The 14,851-nt window shown below is 38.5% G+C and overlaps 3 protein-coding genes across 5 annotated transcripts; all 3 read right to left on the bottom strand.

The window, feature by feature from the left end:
• Positions 1-3,744: 3,744 nt before the first annotated feature.
• Positions 3,745-4,617, bottom strand: LOC18017590 (DUF724 domain-containing protein 4). Its single transcript, XM_024156277.1, has 3 exons — positions 4,567-4,617; positions 4,291-4,348; positions 3,745-4,205 (listed from the first exon to the last, which is right to left on the bottom strand). Exons 1-3 carry the CDS (start codon positions 4,615-4,617, stop codon positions 3,745-3,747), a joined length of 570 nt encoding a protein of 189 aa, XP_024012045.1.
• Positions 4,618-5,111: 494 nt separating this feature from the next.
• On the bottom strand, positions 5,112-7,227 carry LOC18017589 (probable L-type lectin-domain containing receptor kinase S.5). The gene has a single exon (XM_006399086.2). It carries the CDS (start codon positions 7,211-7,213, stop codon positions 5,255-5,257), a length of 1,959 nt encoding a protein of 652 aa, XP_006399149.1. The 5' UTR covers positions 7,214-7,227; the 3' UTR covers positions 5,112-5,254.
• A 2,156-nt stretch (positions 7,228-9,383) lies between these two features.
• LOC18017588 (double-stranded RNA-binding protein 4) lies at positions 9,384-11,412 on the bottom strand. 3 transcript variants are annotated; one of them, XM_024156423.1, is made up of 6 exons: positions 11,227-11,412; positions 10,848-10,940; positions 10,669-10,754; positions 10,246-10,462; positions 9,737-10,118; positions 9,384-9,656 (listed from the first exon to the last, which is right to left on the bottom strand). In XM_024156423.1, the coding sequence occupies exons 1-6, from the start codon at positions 11,390-11,392 to the stop codon at positions 9,620-9,622; spliced, it is 981 nt and encodes a 326-aa protein (XP_024012191.1). In that variant the 5' UTR covers positions 11,393-11,412; the 3' UTR covers positions 9,384-9,619. The 3 variants fall into 3 exon arrangements, with proteins under 3 accessions (XP_024012191.1, XP_024012188.1, XP_024012189.1); XM_024156420.1 differs by having other exon boundaries at positions 10,669-10,940; XM_024156421.1 differs by having other exon boundaries at positions 10,246-10,450; positions 10,669-10,940.
• Between the last annotated feature and the right edge of the window lie 3,439 nt (positions 11,413-14,851).

The following is a 14,851-nucleotide window of genomic DNA, read 5'->3' as shown; positions in this document are numbered from 1 at the left end:
ATAAGACCTAACGCGAAAAATTGACGTATCAGTTGAGGTGTCTGGAACACCCATGGACCATTGAAGTGAGGACGTTGTGGCCATCTTTTGAAAGCCTCCCTTGACTCACACTCCTTCCACCCCGCTAAGGTCTTAGAGGTCTTGACAAAAGGTAAAACAAACTCCGAATTGGGCACTGCAAAGCAGACGAGGAGAAAGTTACGACTCATATCATTGCAAGCCACTTTACCAAATCATATAATTAAGATTTGAGCAACGAGTTGTATATGATTCCAAAAAGGTCCAATGAGACGAGAGTTATGACTAACCAGTCTCAGTCTCAATCTCGCTGCGGAGATCTCTTTTTCCTCTTATGAGTTTTCTTCTTCTTAACCTCCTCAAGTATCTTTGCGTAAGCGTAAGAAAAGAAGCTCAAAGATTAGATTACCATCATGAGGAGGATTACGTTTTCTTTGAGTGGGAATGGTGTGATTATTAGGGCAAACAAACATGTTAGATCGATTTCAAGGAGTAAGGGAATCTATTGGCATTAGTAAGCAGGTGGAGGGTATCGAATCAAGCTCAAAGCTAACAAAGATAGAGAAAAGTAGAAGGGAGCAAATCAGGATATACAGTCTCACCATAATGGCCTCATGATCAATGGGCTAAAATAAGATTTTATGTATGAAAACGAACAAGATATAACTTTACCTTCTCTCGTTCTGCATCCTTTCCCGACCCGGAGCCTAGTGCAAGCAGACCAAAAACAAGGAGAAATAGTTACGACTCATATCATATAAGTAAGATTTGGGCAACAAGTTATTTATGGTTACAAAAATGTCCAGTGAGAGGAGAGTTCTGACTAACCAGTCTTGGTCTCGTTGCGATCTTCTCTTCTCCTCTTATGAAATTTCAGAGCGTTTTCCACACTCCCTGGATTAGGCACTGAAAAAACAACGAGAAACTGCTACAAGTAAGTAATTGTTACAATCATACCAGATCATATAATTAAGATTTGGCAGAAGGAAGCAACAAGTTGTATATAATTCCAAAAGAGCTAAATGAGAGAAGAGTTAAGAGATACCAATCTCAGTCGTCTCAGTCTCCTTGAGGTCTTTTCTTATCCTCTCGTTGAGGTCTTCTCTTGTTACAATCATACCAGATCATATAATTAATAACCTGTTTGTTTTCTTTTTATGCAGTTCAAGAGTGAGTGGTATGGTGTTGATGTTGGATCTGATTTGCGACTAGAGATTCAAAGACAACTTGAATCTCTGTTCAAATATCCAACATCATGTGGTTTTCACAAAACCTTACCTGCATGGCCTCAGTTTGATTTTCTACCTGAATTCGAGAATGCCTATTTCAGCCCTATCTTACTGCCTAGCCAAATTCGGGAAAGATGTGCACTTAGATGATGGATTCACATACAAGCTTGGTAAAAGAACTACAAGTGGTTTTTAAGACCATCTCCAACGGTGAAATACTATTATAAGTATCTCACCAAATATAATATTATTAGTTTTATATAATTTTAAATGGTAAACCTAAGTTCAACTAATTAAAAAGTGACACCTTTTAACAAGAGTATTTTTTTTTTGTTGGGGCTCTCAAACAAGAACATATAGCACCGATTCTCCTTCTCTCTCATTTCTTTTTTATTTTCTTTTATTTTTTTAATAACCAAATACTCTCTTATATACTACCGATGGAGATGCTCTAAAATGGCCAAGAGAATCAAGAAACTGGAGAAGCAGAGCAAAAATAAGAAGACTAAATATCTCTCGTAAGATTGTGCACAATTGTTGAACATAAGATTTTGATCATTCATCACCATGAATGTTTTTCCTTTTCAATTAGTTTTAAAACATTTAGTTCAAAAATTAAATCAATACGTTATTGATATATAAATGGATTTGTTAATTGCTTTTGCTAAGCGCAGAAGCAACTCATCATTAGTTCCTCCTATTTTTAAACAACGTAATCTCAACTGAGATTTCAGATCCTTCTCGCCCAACTCAGCAATCGATTTATTATCTATCTTTGTAAAATACCCATCTTGTCCCTTTCTAACTCATACCGCTAAACGCAAAAGCCTACTCTCTCGCGATTCTGATACTGATAACCCACGTTCCGCAAGCTCGATTATCACTTCCTTACGGTCAAAGTCAGACAGTGATTTACCATTTAACTCTGGATACACCACTTCGTTTACATATGGATCCAAACCTGAATCGTCTTGTGTTGGATAGTTTACCGGAGCTGAAGAATATCCATTAGAGTCCTCTACTTTTTCAATGTCTAAAGAGAATCGATGTATTTCCATGTCCAAATCTGAAAAAGCTTCCACTGGATTCAACACCATGAATGTTTTTCTTTTTCAATTAGTTTTAAAACATTTAGTTCAAAAATTAAATCAATACGTTATTGATATATCATTCATTTGTGACCAAGAAGAGTGAGCTTAAAAATATATGCTCAAAGTGGGCCATCGAGTGAAGAGTGACTTTGACTTTGCGTTTTTTTTTTTTCATTCACTTAATCATATTTATTGACATACAATATAGTGCTTTTGATTAAAAATGAGGAATTACTAAAGCTAACATATAAAAGGCTTTCAACCCAGGTTTGTAGGTGTTGGATTTAGCCATGAAGATCAAGACAAAGACAAGAGAATAACTTAGAGAGCAAGCCTGTGAGCTCGGAAAATCAGGCTCACGTGACCGGAAGAAGTTTGCAGGACCACACACAAAATGTTCCCGTTGCTGAGGCTCTGATAAAGCAAAAGCAAAATGTGTTTTTTTCCTGTATCAACTACAAGTTATGGGCTAGTCTTAAATGACTAAGTGCCAAAGACAAGACAAAGACGTGGAGGTTGCAAAGGGAATTAGGTCATTTCCCTGGGCATATATAGAGCTGTATTTCACATCATTGAGATAGACATAAGAAAAAGAGAGAGAACTTTCATTAAAAAGTGTAAGCTTGGTGAGAGTTCTTGGGGAAACAGAGTAAAGAGTAGAACCGAGATTAGATCTTTGCAAGAGGGTTTATCTGTGGGGTTTAAGGATCTCTTTTGTAACTCCGTGATCTATTGGATTCTGGGGACAGTCCCGGTGAGACGTAGCGACCCTTGTTAACGGGCGTGAACTCGTTAAACGTTGGTGTGTGCTCTGTTTTCATTTTCATTTTTACATTGCTGTCCACTCTGTTCTGCTTGTCTTGACTTAGTCTCATTCTCATTCGCTTCTCTCTTGGTTTGTTGGGTCTAAACGCAAGAAAGCTAGTGGCTTTTAAGTGTCAGAAATCCTAACAGTATGGCTTTCTTTTGACCCTACCCTCAAATCACTGATAAAAGGTTTTTTTTTGACACTATGATAAAAAAAACAGAGCTATGAAACTGCTATTCTTATTCCAATTGACCAAACCAGAGAGAATTGACAAAGCTTTCGTTCGTAATACCATGGAACAATGGAAAATGAAAGGAAAAAAAAAGGAGAATCATGCATAATGATAACAACATAAAAGGAAGAAACAAAGATGAGTTTTTGATTTAAATGATAAAATATAGTCAGTGACAGAGACTCAATATCACGATCTTAATGAGATGCAGAAAAACAAAGAACAGGAGTACCCACTAAACACAGCTATAAATATGTAGACAATGATTTAGATAAAACACAATTTCATAGTTTTCCATCGACCAGAGTTTTCTTTCTATTTTGTCACAACTTACCAAGAAGTCTCAACATCCATGAGTCCACTCATTCATAGCTGCTTCTTGCCCTGTTTCTTGCTCTGCTTCTTGCCCCGCCTCACGAGTGTTGTTGTGTTCACAGTCTCTGGTTCTTCGCTAGACTTATCTCCGTGTTGTTCCTCCAATAAATCTGCTTCCTTGTCTTTGACAGATAAGATCTCCTCAATCTTTGATAAAGGTCCTCTAGAATCGAACCCGTACGACATCTCTAGCGCGACCAATCCTTCTTTCTGTTTATCTAGTCGGCTCCTGGGAATGTCCTTGCCCTGATTCTCTAACTCCTCTACTACGTCGAGAAAAGACTGGAAAAGTGCTAACGCAAACCTTTCACGCACAACTAAAGGTATCTGGAGAAACCCTGGAGCGTTGAAGTGAGGACGTTGTGGCCATCTTTTGAAGGCCTCGGTTGACTCACACTCCTTCCACTCCGCTAAGGTCTTGAAAAAAGGTAAAACAAACTCAGAGTTGGGCACTGCAAGCAAAAAACAATGAGAATTCGCTTTACTATAATCAACAAGTAAGTACTGGTTATATAATTACTACTCATATTGACATACCATCCTCAAGGTCTTTTCTTTTCCTCTTATGACTTTTCTTCTTCTTAACCTTAAGCCTCTGTGCATCAAAGATTAGATTACCATCATGAGGATTATTATGTTTTCTTTTGAGTTGGAATGATGTTGAGAGTAGGGCAAACAAACAAACATGTTAGATCGATTTCAAGGAGTAAGGGAATCTATTGGCATTAATAGTAAACAGGTCGAATCAAGCACAAAGCTAATAGAGATAGAGAAAATCACGATAAAACATTCTCTCCAGAATTAACTCTTTACCTTCTCTCGTTCGGAGCCGCCTCCTTCGCTTCCACTTCCATCTTCCGCCATAGTCGACTACACTCGACAGAAACCCTAGATTTCAAAAGACACTAATTTAATTTTATATTGTTGAGATACGGAGATTAATAATAATAAACGAAATATAGTTTTTGAAGGATAGGAATCGAAAAGCTTAAAAGAGGACCGAAATAGTAAAAATAGAGAGATATCTCTCATCTTTCCCTTGAACGAACCTTCTATTCTATGCGTATGTACTCCAAGCAAATGGTACGTATAAGTTGTTTATTCTTTTAACATGAAAAAAAAAAAAAGAATCTGAATCAAACATTTTTGATCATAGATTATGCTTTCTTGATTGATCGATGTGTAGATGATAACGTTGATGCCAAGGACGCCAATGTAGATGATAGATTATGCTTTCTTGATTTATCTATTTGATGTTTGGTTTTGTTTTGCTTACTCAACCAACAACTATGGGTTTTAATAGTAACAGAAGAACGCCAAACAAAATATTAGGAACAAAAGAAGATTCATAGGTTTAAAATTACACTTTTTGATCAGTAGTGTAAGACAATCAAATTCAATGCCAAGGATTTAGATAAATACAGTAGATAGAATTTTATGCACTAATCTCAAAGAACTCTCAAAGAATTCTCAGAGAATAAAACCACATACAGTATTTATATCATCGGCCAGTTAGTTCGGTGAGCGAATGGATCTGGCTCCCTGTAAGAGAGTAGTCAACATCACTAAACGATGGAGGCATCGCTGGCCACACGAAAGCCGGTCTCTCTGTAGGCACATCCGGTGGGCTAGTCTCACCAGTCACAACCTTCAAAACCGTTTTCATGGACGGTCTTTGGTTTGGATTCGGGTGGCAACAAGCTAGTCCTAAGAGCAAAACGCTTTTCATCTCTTCTTCATCAAACAAACTTGCCATTCTCGGATCCGCTGCATCCATGATGGTTCCATTTCTGTATAGCTCCCATAGCCAATTCACAATGCTGTTATTGTAGTTGCTCTGGTTCTCCTTCACCAAGACATAACTCGGTTTCTTCCCGGAGACTACTTCGAGCATTAGAACTCCAAACGCATACACATCTGTTTCAACCGTGGCTCTCCCGTTGAGAAAAGTCTCTGGAGCCATGTACCCTGGTGTTCCAGCGATCTCGTTTGTCGAATGGTGCGTCATTTCGCTTTGTTGAATCATCCTTGCAAGCCCGAAATCTCCAAGCTTTGCGTTGAAATCCGAGTCAAGCATTACGTTGCTGGCTTTGATGTCTCTGTGAAGTATCCTCTTCTCGCATCCGTTGTGAAGATACTCCAAAGCTTGAGCTAGCCCTCTTATAATGTTCTTCCTTGTCTCCCACGTTAGGTTTGATGATCTTGACTTGTCTTCCAAGAAAAGGTATCTGTCCAAGCTTCCGTTAGGCATATACTCGTAAACCAAAAGATACTCCTTTCTCTCGTAGCACCATCCCAACAGCTTCACCAGGTTCCTATGATTCAGATTTCCGATCGTCGTGATCTCGGATATGAACTCTTGCTTACCTTGATGTGATTTCTCGGAAACTCGTTTCACAGCGATGTCTCTACCTTCCCATTTCCCCTTGAACACCATCCCAAAACCGCCTTGTCCAAGTTTGTTCTCATGGCTGAAGTTTCCTGTTGCTCTCTTCAGCTCTCTCAGCTTGAACTTGTGCGGGTTTGCAGCGCAATTATCTAGCTCGGCTTCTATATCCGGGTTTGTTTCCCCAGCCTTTGACCTAGATCTCATGTACAATGCCCCTAAGAAAGCTCCTATTACAACAACACACACAATAGGGATAATAATCCAGAGCCATGACATGTTTCCATCTCCATCGATCTCCAAACCTTCAAAGCTCCATGATCGGACACAATTCAGCTCCGTGAAATTGCTTGTTGAAGCCGTAAATCCAACATAAACCGTCTCCGGAAGATAGGCCGAGAGATCTATAGCCCTAGAAAACACTAAGTTCCTCTGTTCGTATACCTCCAAGTTTCTTGAGACATAAACCGATAGAAACGTACCATCGTACCGGACATGTGCGGTAAAGTCAACTCCGGAGTCGATCGTGATCCCTCGACCGGTTAAGGATTCTTGAACAACCGAATTGATGCTGTTCAGATTTAGACCAACGTGGTTTCCATCAAGATCATCCGGATGGCTTTTCCTTGTGTCGAACTCAACCGCAACGATCTGAGACCCGAGAGTCCTGTTTGTCATATCATTGACCAGACCGAGCCACATACCCGAGCTGTTCTGAGGAGCGGTCGTCTCGGGTGTTAGAACGAAGGCTAAGCCTTCGCCTCCAGGATCGGTTTGGTTCGAGATGTTAATGACGAAAGTGGTGTTGAAAGTAGCTCTCTTGTCTTTGCTCCATAGCCTGAAAGGCTCCTTGTAGAGCGCACGACCCGCGTGATTCGTGAGAGAGCCTCCTCGAACATCAGGAGTCACTTGGATCGCTCCAAGGACAATGTATGAGTTGTCTCGGATCAAGTCTGAATCATTGCTTTCCTTAAACTCAGGAAAATCGAACTCCAAGCATTTCACTTGTGTCTGGATCTTACAAACTATAGTGAGAATCAATAACAAGCGTTTGCACGCAAGAGAAAATCTCATTTTTGTGTGTTTGTGTTTCGAGTTCTGCAGCTTCAAAGATAACGATAATAAAATATGTATGTCGTTTTTTATTTCTGTTTATGCGTTTGAAATATATTAAAAAAACAAAGTATTCACCGTCAAACACAATAGTTTCCCCGAAAATTCGAGTTATATCTTGACTACTGAAATATAATAAATTTGGTTTTAACTTTTCAACATTAGGATTAGTTTGTTATTTTTTTATTTTCAACAATAGATAAAAGAAATGTCTTTGTGCAAACTGTTGATTGTCTTGGTCGCCTTTTTGGTTTTATGAAGAAAGAGTTGACCTGTCCCTATTTTTAACGGGTTATTGATTTAGTATTTTAACATTTTCAAATTAAAATCGTTGAAATTAGTAAAATTACATTTTATTAAGTTGAAATCTTGTATTACTAAAACAAGAAACTATAAGAATTTGACATATTCTCAAGGACTTTTCCAACCAAGATTAAATCTTAGATGTTCCCTTTAATATTTGGAAACTATTATTGAAATAATAAGGGAGGATTTATTGGATAAGATTTTTTGTTTAAAAAAAATCAATCTAGATAGATTTACTTGATTTTCGAATGACTTTCTAAATATTCAGGAGAACATTAAAGATTTTTAGTTTTCATTAGAGAGATTCTTCAGTATGCATATGTTCAAATGGTAATTGTAATTTTGTGTCATAGAAAAACCTTCGATTAGTTTTTTTTTTTTTTAAGTATTGAGAACATAGGATTTGGAATTGTGTGGTTGTCTTTGATCAAGATAAATACTCATATACAATAAATTGCCTATATAAATAGAAAATAAATGAATATGGATGAAAGAAAAGTAACAGTGTCTATGACCTTTGATCAGTTTTATTCTCTCTTTTGTTTATTTGTTAAAGAACATACTATATTTAATCTACTTTTTCAGAAGGTCCTACTTTTCTTTGCACAAGCTAACATGTGAAGTTTCAATTAAAGCTACAACTTGTTCTTATTATAATGACTTCTATCTAGTACTGGCTTGAGAGGCTCACAGCAACAATTTTGATTACAACGGAGACTAGTAAAAATGTATAATAATCACCGAAATTTTCTTTTGGAAATTATTAGAGATTGTCATTTTCTTTACTTGAATTCCTAATTGGAAATACAGCCCTTTTTTTTTTGAAAAAAGAACAAGGAGAAAAGAGTTTCGTAAAAGGGTTAAAGAAAATCTATTTAAAGTTCTTTCATTTTCACGAAAAAGTATCCTGATCTTCCCCCTGCATTGATAGACCTCTTCAAAATTATATTAGCTTCTACAAGTTTTCGACAATTTTTTAATGTTTTAGACAATTATTTACAAGTTTTCGAAAATACTTAAATGTTAACTATGGCGCGTCTCGGCGTCTCTATGGGCGCACGATGGATAGTGACTGTTCATTGCATGCATTAGATGTCCGGCAAAATCAGATTTTCAAGAAAACTATTTTTGAAGAAAGAGTGCTATGGAAGTTCTCTAAAAAAAATGCTTGAAACAATGAAAGATTTTGATTCAAATTTACAAATATGGATAAAAGCTTAAGTAAAAGTAATGATGTAAATAATCAAGGAATATTTTGGACAGTCCAAAAGCATAATGAATGATTGGATTTAAAGGCACATGGGAGTTGTTGATGACATTCTCAAGTGTCAAAAGAATTAGAATAATTGGATCCGATCGGCTAAAACAGTGTAGATGTGATGACTAAAGATGGAAAGGGACCGAATAATAATGGAGTTTAAGAATCTTTGCACAAATTAAAGTAAATATATGCAAAATGATGATACAGTATTAAGAAATTAGCATTGATGACAACAAAAAAAAGTTATGAGTTGAAAAGTGCAAATCGTCTTTGTTATTCCGAATATATCTATTACCTTTTCGATATATACCAACAGCTACACCAGTACGACAATAAGTTCACAGAATGTTCAAATGTTGACCTCGACTCATTTCGTTATTAGTTATTACAGTCGCGATTCAATCAGTCTCAAACTATATAGCGACGTTTTAAGGTGAATGAACATCCAAAAAAAATCAAAAATAAATAAATAATGTGAGCCTCAAGATGAATGAGTCTAATGTGGATTCATACGTCACAATGAACACAATCTGTAATAGTTTGCAAACTCTCTGGAAAGCAATCTTGAACCAGAATCGAAGTTAGTCCATTTAATTTTTGGCAATATTTACCAAAACAAGATCCAAGAGTTACATGAAATATAACAGATACAGTCTTAGCTAGGGCTCGGATCATAAAATAAAGTACAAGATAATACAAGACATGACATTACATGACATGAGCCTTCTGGACTCGTAAGCAAACAACAGTTCCTATCTTATATAAACCTTCATGCGAGTGATCTTGGTAAGTCCGACAAGTTAACATTCTGAACGGATATCACTACAGCCTCCAGGTCTGCCATATATATACCACAGAACAAGAAACAATTACTTTTAGTCCCATCTCAAGAAAAGAAGTGAGCTCGTACAACTTACTTGTTATCAGCTCGCAATCTCTTGTTTCCATTCTTCTTGTTCTTCCTTCGTCTCTTTTTGGAAGAGACCAAATTATTAGCCGGATTGTGTGCTGGTGGTGGCACAAACTGTAATGGAACAGCGATTTGCTCAGAAGCCCCTTGTGCTGCCTCTGGCAATTTGATTTCATGTTGTGGTTTTGAGAATATCGGTGAAGTTCTTGGCAGATTTACATCAGAGCACCTTGACATGGTCACTGCTCCAGTCGGGTGACCAGCCACACCCTTGTCGGTGACAGAACAATCACGAGTATCTGAAACGTCCTTGAGCTCATTTAAGACAGCACAAGCATTAAATTTCGACTTGATGACTTCAGAAATCGGTGTGGCATATGTAGGATCATCTATAACAATTAAAGGTATTCATTGGTCAAACAAAATTGAAACATACAAAAATAAAAGAAGAGAGAAAAAATGGGACATTAATCTTTTGTTCTTGTTTAGTATTTGATTCAGAATATAAGAGCTTACTTAAAAGGGAGAGGATAGCTGCAAGTGCAGCTAGTTGCTCAGCATCTTTCTTATTTTTACCACCTTCACCTCTATAACAAGTACCATTGAGTGCCAAATAGGAAACAAACACGGGATCCTTTTCAGCTTGAACTGTCTCATATGTGCATTCCATCTTTATCTTAGCAAGAAACTCGTTTAATATCATCTTGCAACGTGTTTTGTCCTGACATACGAACTGCAGAAAATCAAATTCGAATCAGCATTGGCAGAATATTCTCACAACTAATCATGTAAGTCCTAGCTTCCCTTTACGCTATAACATCTTTCCTTCTTAAAATGCTATCATATTATGCTCAGCGACTTACCAATTGTAACAATTCTAGAACAAGACATCACTCCTAACTCAGAAACAGATGCACCAAAAAAGTTATAATAACAAACCTTGCGGAGGATCCCGCGTAGATTTGTAGCACTAACTTCATCCTCGTTTAGTAGGTGTTGTAATGCAAGCTTAGCAGCATCTTGCTCTGCAGATTTCCGGTTAGGGAATGTATTTGGGGAAGTAAAGATCTTATTACCAACAGAAACAGAAGATGTAAATGTCGGAGCATGACCACAACCTCCGAATGCAGTTTGATACACTGGGAGTGGTATGCTTAACCTCTGACAATAAGTATTCAAGTCATTCTTATGCATCAACTTCTCCACAACTCCTGCCAAAAAAAAAAAAAAAAACCAACAGATTAAAGATTGCTGGAAAAAAAAAGACAAAAATCAGAGCAAAGCAAAGCCTAAAAATTAGAGACCCTAATTTCGTCTTCTCCATTAGATTTACACCCTTTTAGGGATCAAAAATTCCCCCCATTAATTAACTCACTCCACTATGTAAACCATTACGGATAAGGTGAAATTGAGATAATGTACACAGAGGAAGACGAACAAGTATAATCCCAAGATTGAATAAAGGGGTTATTGAGAGTACGAAGGCGATAGAATTACCTGTACGAGTAGCGGCGGGGGAAGAAGGGTCTTGTGGCGGAGCGTGAGTCGTGGACCGATACAAGTGCGGAGGAGGAATGGCAATGAGACTCGACGGAGATGCATCGCCCGGCGGTGAGAGAGATTGCGACGGAGTACGAGTTGCGCTTACCACTTTGTGGAACATTTTTGACTTTAGAAGCTTCTTCATCTTTTAGGCTTGAAAATTTTGCCTTCTGTAAAAATGAACCCGAATAGGTTTAAAAAGGTGAAATTTTTCATTTTCCAGAAAGGAAAGATATATATGTAGATTAAACACATTACCCAAAATGAATAATTTACAGTCCAACATTGACTCGAGTAAAATTATAAGGTCATGAATTAATGGTTTGTGGATTATTGTAGAATGGTTTTAATAAAGTGACTAAGTTTTCACAACACGTTATCAGCACGATAAGACTCTCTGAGCGAAAAACCCTAATAAATCTGGCCACCACCAAAACCCTAAAAGCAAGTCGAAACTTAAAAGACGCATATCTTCCAAACCGTGAGGAACCAGAAGACGATCTACATATCAAATCGAAGCCCTCGACGAGACAAATCTACTGGTGAAAACCGTTTGTCGATCCAACGTCGGACGCGCCCTCACGCACACTTACAGTACACGACGATCAACCGAAAAAAAACCAGATCCGAGTTTTTCCTTCTTCAACCAGCAGTTTCTCCAGTTTTGGTGATCAATCCTTGGAATTTGTAGCGGCTAACTGAGGTCTATTAGCTCCCAGTTTCATTAGCCTGTCAGAAATCCAAAGGTGGAAAAGCACACTAGCAAATGGAAACCATAGTCGTAGATAGTGGCTCCAGCCACACTATCTTAAGAAACAAAAGTTACTTCATAAACCTAACCTATCAAACCGCAAATATTAGCACCATCGCGGGTCCCTCAAACCTTATCGAAGGATATGGCCATGCCTATGTGTTGCTATCAAATGGCACACAACTTGAAATACCAGATGCTCTATATTCTCCTAGTTCGAAGAGAAATCTTCTGAGCTTCAAGGATATAAGACAGAATGGTTTCCACATAGAAACCCAAGGTCAAGGGAACAAAGAATCCCTCCTAGTCACTAAAACCGTAGACGGCCATAAACAAATCCTCGAAACCATACCCGCGCTCTCTACTGGACTTTACCATGCTAAAGTCAGTATGATTGAAGCTAATACCACTCTCAAAGCCCGGTTTACTGATTATACTATTTGGCACGACCGGCTCGGTCATCCCGGTGCAAATATGATGCGTAAACTAATTCAAAACTCTCAAGGGCATACCCTCAAAGAAAACCGAGCTTATCCTCAACACCTCATGTGCACAGCTTGTTCTCAAGGCAAATTGATCACTCGGCCCTCACCAGTTAAAATCTCTAAACAAACACTTCATTTCCTAGAAAGAATCCAGGGCGATATCTGTGGACCTATACATCCATCTTCCGGACCATTCCGGTACTTCATGGTCCTTATAGACGCATCGACCCGTTGGTCATATGTTTGTCTCTTGTCCTCTCGGAACCAAGCCTTCGCTAGGTTCTTGGCCCAAATCGTAAAATTGCGGGCCCATTTCCCTGACTTCCCACTAAAGACTATCCGCCTTGACAATGCTGGTGAATTTACCTCACAAGCGTTTAATGACTACTGTATGGCCATGGGGGTAACCGTGGAACATCCTGTAGCACATGACCATACTCAAAATGGATTGGCTGAATCATTCATTAAACGCATTCAATGGATAGCCCGACCATTACTCATGAGATCAAAGCTCCCGGCCTCAGCATGGGGACATGCAGTATTACATGCTGCTGAACTCATACGCATCCGGCCATCTAGTGAATACAAATATTCCCCATCCCAACTACTCTCGGGTCATGAGCCAGACATCTCCCATCTCAAAACATTTGGGTGTTCAGTATATGTACCCATTGCTCCACCACATCGAACCAAAATGGGACCTCAAAGAAGGATGGGAATATATGTTGGTTTTGACTCTCCCACCATCATAAGATATCTCGAGCCAACCACTGGAGATCTCTTCAAGGCCAGATATGCGGATTGCCAATTCGATGAATCGGTATATCCTTCTTTAGGTGGTGAGACAAACAAGCTGGTCAAAGATCTTTCATGGAATCAAACATCATTAAATTGGCAAGATCCTCGGACTCTAGAATGTGATTCAGAGATCCAAAAGATTATTCATTATCAAAAGCTAGCTAATCAATTGCCAGATTCCTTTGCTGACCCGACCAAAGTAACCAAATCGTACATCCCAGCTTGTAATGCACCAGTACGAATAGCTGTCCCAACGGGACAGACCCAAGTTGCTACAGAGTCTGCACCACGTCTCAAACGGGGCAGACCTCTCGGTTCCAAAGATAAGAATCCCCGGAAATCAAAGAAAGGTGCAATAACCGAAACCGAGATTCCTGCAATATCAGACATAGCCGCGGCTGAGACTCAATCTAATGAACCCTCAATGGAAGTTTGGGACGCCGAATCTCCAGGTTCAGAAGATAACAATGAGATCTCCATCAATTACAATATGTCCGGAATGCAATGGAATCGAAAAGAAGTCGACTTAAATGCACTCTTTGCATACAAAGTAGCACTTGATGTTGCGCTCACGCAAGAGGATCTAGAACCCACGTCAATAACACAGTGTACACATCGAACAGATTGGCTAAAATGGAAAGAAGCCATAAACGTGGAGTTAAAGAGTCTCAAACTCAGAAACGTGTTCGGTCCGATCATCCGGACCCCATCACACATCAAGCCAGTGGGCCACAAATGGGTCTTTGTGCGCAAAAGGAACGAACTCGGTGAAGTCGTTCGATACAAAGCACGGCTTGTAGCACAAGGATTCTCACAGAGACCCGGAATCGATTATGAGGAGACTTATTCTCCAGTGGTGGATGCAACAACATTCCGATTCCTCATAAGTCTGGCCATAAGAGAAAATCTTGATCTGCGGTTAATGGATGTTGTAACCGCATATCTCTATGGGCCCCTGGACAACAAAATATATATGAGACTCCCAGATGGCATTGAACTAAAAGACAAAAATGCATCTCGAGATCAATACTGCATCTCGAATTCTGCTTTTAAGCAGTCGACTGTTTGGGAGATCTCACCAGATGTTCCGAGGATGTTTAGATCATCCACGTATACTGCTATGATTACAAATCCTTTGTTTGAGTACTTCTTGATCAGGGCTGAACAAATCCCTGGCAATGTTGAATAAACAAAATCTAAACTTACAGAATTGTATAAAATACATATATCTACCGCATAGCGTTCAGATGCCGTCCAGGCCATATTTTTAGAACATTGTTCACAGGGGAGTTAGAAGAGAATTTATCACTAGACTAAGTTGACCAATACTGTTGAATTCCCATTATGTATCGAAATTGTGTAATCGCGTATTATCCGACTTTGTTATCGAACTAACTAATCTAAACATATATGATTAATATATTATGTCAAATCTAAATAGAGATCTTTAATCGAACAATGACATAACCAAACTAACACAACAATATATCTGATGAAAATTTTACAAATATTAGGTCTGATCCGGTTAAGAAACAAAACTTTTTGG

Source organism: Eutrema salsugineum, unplaced genomic scaffold (assembly GCF_000478725.1).
Source record: "Eutrema salsugineum unplaced genomic scaffold, Eutsalg1_0 scaffold_2, whole genome shotgun sequence".
Lineage (NCBI taxonomy): Eukaryota > Viridiplantae > Streptophyta > Magnoliopsida > Brassicales > Brassicaceae > Eutrema > Eutrema salsugineum.
Note: the sequence above shows the minus strand (reverse complement) of the source record. Positions and strands in the feature narration are given on the sequence as shown.

Bases quoted from the DNA above. Each gene is read 5' to 3' on its own strand.
- LOC18017590 (XM_024156277.1), bottom strand. From the start codon at position 4,617: ATGGCGGAAGATGGAAGTGGAAGCGAAGGAGGCGGCTCCGAACGAGAG. The intron at 4,349-4,566 runs GTAAAGAGTTAA...TTTGATGCACAG, and splicing joins GCGGCTCCGAACGAGAGAAG to AGGCTTAAGGTTAAGAAGAA. The intron at 4,206-4,290 runs GTATGTCAATAT...TTTTGCTTGCAG, and splicing joins AAGAAAAGACCTTGAGGATG to TGCCCAACTCTGAGTTTGTT.
- LOC18017589 (XM_006399086.2), bottom strand. From the start codon at position 7,213: ATGAGATTTTCTCTTGCGTGCAAACGCTTGTTATTGATTCTCACTATA.
- LOC18017588 (XM_024156420.1), bottom strand. From the start codon at position 11,392: ATGTTCCACAAAGTGGTAAGCGCAACTCGTACTCCGTCGCAATCTCTC. The intron at 10,463-10,668 runs GTTTGTTATTAT...GATTTTCTGCAG, and splicing joins TACGCGGGATCCTCCGCAAG to TTCGTATGTCAGGACAAAAC. The intron at 9,657-9,736 runs GTAAGTTGTACG...TATATATGGCAG, and splicing joins AGATTGCGAGCTGATAACAA to ACCTGGAGGCTGTAGTGATA.